The sequence below is a fragment of the Triticum aestivum genome, chromosome 4D (genome assembly GCF_018294505.1).
Source record: "Triticum aestivum cultivar Chinese Spring chromosome 4D, IWGSC CS RefSeq v2.1, whole genome shotgun sequence".
NCBI classification, from domain to species: Eukaryota; Viridiplantae; Streptophyta; class Magnoliopsida; order Poales; family Poaceae; genus Triticum; species Triticum aestivum.
In genome coordinates this window covers 130,717,774-130,725,281 of record NC_057805.1, presented here as the reverse complement: position 1 = coordinate 130,725,281, position 7,508 = coordinate 130,717,774, and the positions used below count along the sequence as shown (strand labels likewise).

At 48.4% G+C, this 7,508-nt stretch overlaps 2 protein-coding genes across 2 annotated transcripts; one reads left to right on the top strand and one right to left on the bottom strand.

The window, feature by feature from the left end:
• Positions 1-763: 763 nt before the first annotated feature.
• On the bottom strand, positions 764-3,035 carry LOC123096823 (putative pectinesterase 63). Its single transcript, XM_044518592.1, has 3 exons — positions 1,972-3,035; positions 1,308-1,641; positions 764-1,209 (listed from the first exon to the last, which is right to left on the bottom strand). The coding sequence occupies exons 1-3, from the start codon at positions 2,964-2,966 to the stop codon at positions 1,189-1,191; spliced, it is 1,350 nt and encodes a 449-aa protein (XP_044374527.1). The 5' UTR covers positions 2,967-3,035; the 3' UTR covers positions 764-1,188.
• A 293-nt stretch (positions 3,036-3,328) lies between these two features.
• On the top strand, positions 3,329-5,356 carry LOC123096824 (uncharacterized). The gene is made up of 2 exons (XM_044518593.1): positions 3,329-3,824; positions 3,911-5,356. Exons 1-2 carry the CDS (start codon positions 3,714-3,716, stop codon positions 4,169-4,171), a joined length of 372 nt encoding a protein of 123 aa, XP_044374528.1. The 5' UTR covers positions 3,329-3,713; the 3' UTR covers positions 4,172-5,356.
• The last annotated feature ends 2,152 nt before the right edge of the window (positions 5,357-7,508 follow it).

Here is a 7,508-nt window from a genome sequence, read left to right as displayed (position 1 = left end):
TATATATTATATTATATTATATTATATTATACTATACGAGTGTCAAGTTATGTAGAGCGTTGGATCTTTGTGGGCTCACATTCAATTGCTTTAGGTAAGGACCACGTGGCCAAATGCAGGCCATTGGATAAAGTAATCTGACGGCCCACGACTCTGGGATTCGCGGTGGGAGGCACCCTTGTGTTGTGCTATCAGACATGTACTGTCAGAGTGTTGCAGACTCGTTATTTTTTCTCTTGCCACTGCTACTAGAAATCTCTGCCAGGCTCCCGTGCCCGTGAGAGAGTGATGCCCAGCAGTAGCAGTGTAGCACCATTCATCTGGAAAAGAAGTACTACCAACAGTAACAGTAGCAGTGTGAGAGAAAAAAACTGCATGCAACAACGCACCCTCCGACAGTTCACATTCAAGTGCCTTGGATAGAAAAAAAAAGAACTTAATATGTGTTGTAACTAAACAACATTATTACTTTCTCTTATAAACAAGTTTCACAACATTATGAACCGAGTTGGATGGTTGGGAGGATGGTTATACTCACAGCCCATTCGAGATCAAACTTCAAGTTTGCTATATGTTCGTCTCATTAAGATGGAATATTTTTTAGTGGGAGGTGGTGTTCCCGTGTTAGCAAGTCACCTGTGATGACTTCATCAATCACCATCTTATTCAAGAATAAAATATCATGACCCAAATTTTCCTTTGTTTCAGGAATACTTTGCGTACACTTCTAATTGATAGGACTGATCAGTGTATATGATGCATGTCTATGGAATTTACCTGATCTTGTTATTTGTTAAATATATTAATAAGATGATTATGTACTAAGTAAAGATGCGTTCAATCACTCTGAAGGTACAACATTTTTCACCAGAATAATAATCCTTAAACCTACACGTGCATGGCACGTGCGATGTACTAGTACATATCTCTATATGGCCAAATTAAAAACGGTTGAATCAGGTGCACTGGTTGCCTTCAGTAGGAAACATACAATTTGAAGGTAGTATAAAAAGAAGAGAATACGGAAATATCTAAAATATGAAGTCTCTATCTCTCAATCTTGAGAAGTGTTTCATTTCGACCCTGAAGAAACTATGAAAATAAGCTCATCTAGGGATGCATGCTGTCTGGTCCTAAAGCCCGATCGAAGCCAATTAATTAGCCTCTTGCAGACGAGATCTTCTTCCTCTATAATTCTTTCTTCTTCGTCTGCAAATTAAATAATCCGCAACGCCGTCAGGGCGGGCTTTTAACGCTACAAGAACGAAAAGTATGCCGCGGGGTAGCTTGAACATGAATGTACAGACCTTGGATCCAGCTGAGTAGGCGGATTTGGGCGACGATGCTTTGGACGCCGACTTGGGCGACGCGGCTGAATCCGCCGACTCGGGCGATGAGGCCGAATCTGCGGACTCGGGCGATGAGGCGGGGGATGTGGCGGGGGCTCCTCCACTGTAGCCTTTTTTAGAGGGAGGAGAGTTCCCAGTTGGCGGTGGCAGAATCCAAGAGTCGCCGAAGATGTAGTGTGTGCCGATGAAGGGCTTGGCCTGGGCCTCGGTGAGATCCACAGCCCACCCGACCCTCTTCCTCGCGTCCGACCCCGGCCCGCTGCATTTGAACTCGCCGTAGTAGATCCCGCTACTGCACGCACGTACGCATGCATTCGATAAAAAAACATGAGTGATGGGACGAAGATGATCCCTTATGCCTTGTACAATAGGAGGTGCTTAGGGGAGGTGCTTAGAGAAATAAACCAGACTTTTCTTAAGCACCGATGCTTATTTGTACAGGATAGACGCTTAACTAAGCGTCCCTCCTATAAAAATAGACGCCGGTGCTTCAGAAAAACCCGGTTTATTTTTTTAAGCATCCCTCTAAGCACCTTCCATTGTACAAGGCCTTAATAAAACATCCTCCATCCATAATGCATGTAAAGGAGTCCCATGCATGCATGCATGCATGTTACCTTACCTCTCAGGCTGCTTGATGTTCCATCCGTCCCATCCAACTGGCACCACCTCCTTGCTCATCTCGGTGTAGGCGTAGATGACGCGCGACGAGTCCCCCCACGCCCTGCCAAGATAGATATCCCCCCCGCCTTCGCTCATGATGGTGCAGTTCTTGAACGAGAACCCGCTCTCGATGGCGCCCTCGATGGTCTTGGTCCGCTGCTGCGCCGTGAGCACGGCGATCTCCTTCACGATGGACACGATGCGGCAGTTCTCGTACAAGGACCTCCCAAACCCGAAGATGAAGTCCACGCTCCCTTTGATCACGCAGTCCTTGAAGTAGTGCAAACCCTTGTGGTCGTACAGCGTGTCCTGCCCGCCGTCGATGGTGCAGTTGTAGAAGGCCTGCTTGGTGCCGAACGTACGCAGCGCCACCGCCTGCCCGCCCTTGGCCCCCGGCTTGGCCAGTGGCGCGTCGTTCTTGAACACCACGCCGTACGCCACGAAGTAGTCGGACTCGATGGCGCAAGTGGTGCTCCCCACCGTGCCCACGGGCTTCCCGTCTTTCCCTAGCGTCGCAGCGGTGTCGCTCCAGGCGATGATGGCCGGGTTCTTGGGATCGGACTTGAAAGTGACGTAGGGCTTGCTGAGATTGAGGAAGATCTTCTCACGGTACTCGCCGGGTTTCAGGTCCAGGATTACGCGACCGGTGTTGCCCTCCGGGATGGCGTCGATCGCGGCCGTGATGGTCTTGTAGTCACCACCGCCCTTGGGGTCCACCACGTAGGTGGTCTTGTTATCCTCCGCCTTGGACAGGGACTCGTCGATGGTGCTGCCCGTGTCACCCACCGCCTTCTTCGCGTACAACGCCTGGTTGATCGCGAAGTCTTTTTGGTTCGCGGACAACCAGCTGTCGAACGCACCAGCCGTCCCCGCCGTCGCGAGCGAAGCCGACGGCAGCGACGCCACTAGGGCCGCGAGCGCCAGGAGCAGGGGAAGCGCCATGTGGCGGCCCATGGGTAACTAACTCACTGGTAGCCCGTCGATCGTCGTCTCCCTCTCCTAGCTTCTGGCGGACTGGTGTTGGCGTATATGTAGTGCGTCTTGGGAAATGTATGGCCGCCTCGCCCTGGCTGGTCGCCATTTTTGGAGTGGAAGCTAGTGGAGGTGGAGCTCTAACAGCGCGCGATGTCTCGTCTCCGTCCGCACAGGTAGGGTAAGATGTACCTATTCTTAGGAGAATGGATTCTCTCTGGTGCATGCATTAGTCCATTGATTATTTTGGATGGGGTCACCGCATGAAGCTTTCGATAGAGATGACATGCTTCACCCATCCACGCCTTTTATTTACCTTTTAAATTTGAATCTATTGCATCCCTTGAACTGAAAGTATAATTTATGTTTCGTTTGTGTATTTGTGCTCCTTGAGACGAGGGCTTTGAAATAAGAGCAAGGAAAACGTTTATAATCATCCGACTAATCTTCCTCTCTTTTAAGCCTCCTTCTCTATGCGCCATGTGTCTGTGTCAGGCTGCGGCTGCCCACCGCTTCGCCCCAACCTTATCTTATCTCTAACGCAGCTCCTCCACTCGTTTCTTCTTCTTTCTTCCTCTTACATCCCATCGCCAGGAGATTAGCCATGGCGAGCAGCCGAGCACCACCACAACAGGAAAACGGAAGAGTTAGACGCCGGCCGTCGGCACCAACAGCCGGAGCTCCTCCGTTGCATCGCTGGAGGTGGCATAGCGCCCATGGAGGGGAGCCATGGTGAGGACCACCACAACAGCGGGGAACCGGGAGGTGATGCCGCCGATACGAATGGCGCTCGTCGATGAACGCCGGTGCTGCAACGCACCAACGCGTCCATGGCCGCCGGTATGCAACGCAACAACTTGTCCACGGCCATCATGGTGCGTTACAACCTCATCCGTGATGCAATGCAACCTCGTGTGCCGTTGCAGTACTCGAGCGACGGCGGCGGAGCTGAAATGGAGCTGCTCGACGGCGGCAGAGCTGCAATGGAGCTGCTCGGCGCAGGCGACGGAGCTCCAATGGAGCGCTCGACGCCGGCGGCGGAGCTGCAATGGAGCTGCTCGGCGCAAGCGGCGAAGCTGCAAGTCGCGGGCTACGTAGTTGCAATGGAGCCGCTCGGCACAGGCGGCGGAGCTTCAATGGAGCGCTGGACGCCGGCGACGGAGCTGCAATGGAGCAGCTCGGCGTAGGTGGCGGAGCTGCAAGGAAGCTGCAAGTCACCGGCTACGGAGCTGCAATGGAGCGCTCGTCGACGCCTACCCCCCCTGCTCCGATGCACCACTCCCGCGAGGGGTCCCGGTGCTGCAGCGCTGCGCTTGTGGGTGGCTCAGTGCAGCGTCATCGGCGGCTCTTGGGGGCAGCCCGTTGCAGTGAAGCGCTGCTGCCATGCCTAGAGTCTATGGTGTTGCACGACTGGCGGCGGTAATGTGTTTGCAAGGCGAGGAACGGCTTTGCTGCAAGGCGAGGAACGAGCTGGGCCGAGCCTGGTGCTGCGAGCGAGCGCGGCATGGCGGCTGCGACTGCGAGCTAGATCAGGGCCGCTCGCTGGAGCTCACCGCGTCTATCTCAGGAATCGCGTGTGCGTGGGGATTTTTTTGAATTGGCTGCGACGCGAGGAAGACGAGGCCACGTGCGGTCTTCTATTGTGTGAGAGCGACGCGGTCTATGTTGACTAATCCAACGTATCGAGGGATTTGATCGGACGGTTGGGGACTCGACTGTCGAATGATTCGTAGCAGCCGCCTAAGAGCAATCGTGAATCCGTTTTGACAAGTTAAAAAATTCTTCACTAAGTTTCATCTATTAATTTTTTTTGCAAGGGTCATCTATTAGAACTTGATACGACAAAGGATAAAATCATCAAGTTTTAATAAATACTAAAACTAAAAACCCTAACCCCCAATCATAAGCCCTAAGCCATTAACCCTAAAATAGTAAACTCTAAACCCTAAAACAAACGAAACTTGGTAAAAACTTAATATTATGTTGAGTGATCTAGTTTCTTTTCCTCAACTAATCAGCCCATGAATTCAACGGTGGGCCTGGGCCTTTTTTCCCCTTCAAATCAAATAAGGTCAAGTCAGCAGGTTTGTAAAAAAACGTAAGGATTTTACGTGGGTGTAGCAAAGCTCATCTCCAACCAAATGGACAAATGAGGCACGCATGGGACCTCCTATGCACGGGAGAATTGCTTTTTTCTGTTCTTAGAGCACCTTCAACACTTTCCATATCCATAAAATAACCAAGGTTTAGAGGAAGTTGGGCAAGAAAAAAAAACTCTTCAACAGTTGTCGTAAATGTTACGGGGTGTCGTGTATTCTCCAAAACACCCCTTCCATCTAGGGTAAGATGCCTCTTTCCGTAAAAGTGCCATGTTAGATAACCGCCACCTAATCGCCATCGAAGTCCGCCGCGCCGCCACCGTCGACCACCGCCGCCCCCGCCAACCGCCATCGCCGCCTCTTGTAGCCACGCTGGCGTCGACGACCATCGGCGCCGCGTCGCCGTCCGCCTCCGCCTATCACCGTCGTCTGCTGTCAGTTGTCGCTAGAGTTCGCCTTCGTCGTCGCCCCATCATTAAAAACCGTTTTTATGAGAAGTTTTTAGGGGAAGCTGAGAAAATACATCACCTAAAACTTGAGAGTGGCAATAGAGCGGACGAGCTCGCTTGCTCCTGGATTCTGGACCAATGGCACAAGGTCACGTGGTGGCAGTAACTACAGGCGGTGTAAATACTAGTTGATGTATGGCAGCGGAAAGGTGCAGATACGTGTGTGAGCCACTATGTACGTCTTGACGGAGTAAGCCGATGCCGTGACGGATGCCGTGACCGCAACAGCTAAGTAGCGATGACGTGCCATTAATACAGGACGCCTGCACTCCCTGATCGACATGTGATTGTGCATGGTAAAAACGGTTGCCATGCTACAAACTATATGCAATTTGCTTACAATTATTTTCAATGGATGTAAAACTAGCATTGTCCAGAAACGCGATTTGCCATCGCTCGAAAATTTGAATTTACAAAATGAATGTAAACTTGCTGCGGTCAAGAAACAAGTAAATTCCCATGGCTCTGAAAATAAATTTGTCGTAGCTCTGAACATAAATCATTCACATCAAATTAATGCAATTGGCCATGGTAAAAATGTTGTCGTGCTACAAACTCTGCCTTTTCAGTTTTTTGTGCGTCTAAAATTGCACAAGAACTTTTGTCATGCCCCAAAACTAGCCCTGGTCCAGAACTTCAATTTACCATGTCTCGGATGTTGAATTTGCAAATTGATGCAAAACTTGCCATGGAACAGGAAATAGTAAATTGACATGGCTGTGAAAATCAATTTGCCATGGTTAACAAAGTTGTCGTGATATAAACTAGGAGCGCACTTTGTTAAAAAAAACTAGTGGAGCGAACACGCTAGTATTATTATTATTTTTTCTGGTGTTCCTTCCATTTTATTTTCTATTTTTTTTACTCTTTTGAGCAAAATACACGTGCTAAAAATATAAAATATTCACGTACATCGAAGAAATTTGTGGGTATACAAAAATTTCGCATGTATTTGAAAAATATTTTTATATGTGTGTTAATAATATTCATCGTGTTAATTAAAAAATCATCGCATATTTTTTTACAAATTCATAATTTATTTTAAAACATATTTTTCACGCACTAAAATTATTCATAGTGTAATTCAAGTGTATACATTGTGAAATATAGAAATATTCATCATGCGTTAAACACTTTTTATAGTTACATCAACAATTTTTTTAATCTGTGAAAGTGTTCATCATGTATTAAAAAATGTTCATTGGATTGTTTCTAAAAAAATAGTCCTTTTGTATTTAAAAAATCATTGTGTTTTTCAATATTGTTCATAGTATATTCGACATGTTTTTGAAAAAAAGTATGTTCAAAACAATTTCACCATGTATTTAAAAAATGCCATTGTGTATCTTAGCAAACGTCAGCACATTCACAAATTATTCACCATATATTTACAAAAATAACTTACATGTCTTCGAAAAATGTAATTGTGTAATATAGACATGTAAGATATTTTTGTAAATATATGGTGAATAATTTGTGAATGTGCTGACGTTTGCTAAGATACACAATGATATTTTTTTTAAAATGGTCCTTTTGTATTTAAAAAATCATTGTGTTTTTCAATATTGTTCATAGTATGTTCGACATGTTTTTGAAAAAAAGTATGTTCAAAACATTTTCACCATGTATTTCAAAAATGTCATTGTGTATCTTAGCAAACGTCAACGAGGCCGCAGCAGCGCCACCGATGCGGGGCAGGCAGGCGGTGGCGGAATCGTTCTGGGGCGACGGCGCGCTAGCGGACGACGGGGAGCCGAGGCCAGTCGGGGTGAGGCCGGCGGCAAGCAGCGGTGGAGGCGAGCCCCGGGCGGCGCGGGGCATGGCGCGGAGGCAGGCAAGGGCACGGCGACGTGGGCGTGCGCGCACGGGCGGAGTAGTGCAGTAGCAGCCTGCGGGAGCGGGGCGAGGCAGGGGGC

What these genes read in the sequence shown, in the direction of transcription:
- LOC123096823 (XM_044518592.1), bottom strand. Translation starts at nt 2,966, where the DNA reads ATGGGCCGCCACATGGCGCTTCCCCTGCTCCTGGCGCTCGCGGCCCTA. An exon ending in AACATCAAGCAGCCTGAGAG is followed by an intron (nt 1,642 to 1,971) that starts GTAAGGTAACAT and finishes ACGTGCGTGCAG; the next exon opens with TAGCGGGATCTACTACGGCG. An exon ending in CCTACTCAGCTGGATCCAAG is followed by an intron (nt 1,210 to 1,307) that starts GTCTGTACATTC and finishes TTTAATTTGCAG; the next exon opens with ACGAAGAAGAAAGAATTATA.
- LOC123096824 (XM_044518593.1), top strand. Translation starts at nt 3,714, where the DNA reads ATGGTGAGGACCACCACAACAGCGGGGAACCGGGAGGTGATGCCGCCG. An exon ending in CAACGCGTCCATGGCCGCCG is followed by an intron (nt 3,825 to 3,910) that starts GTATGCAACGCA and finishes GTGCCGTTGCAG; the next exon opens with TACTCGAGCGACGGCGGCGG.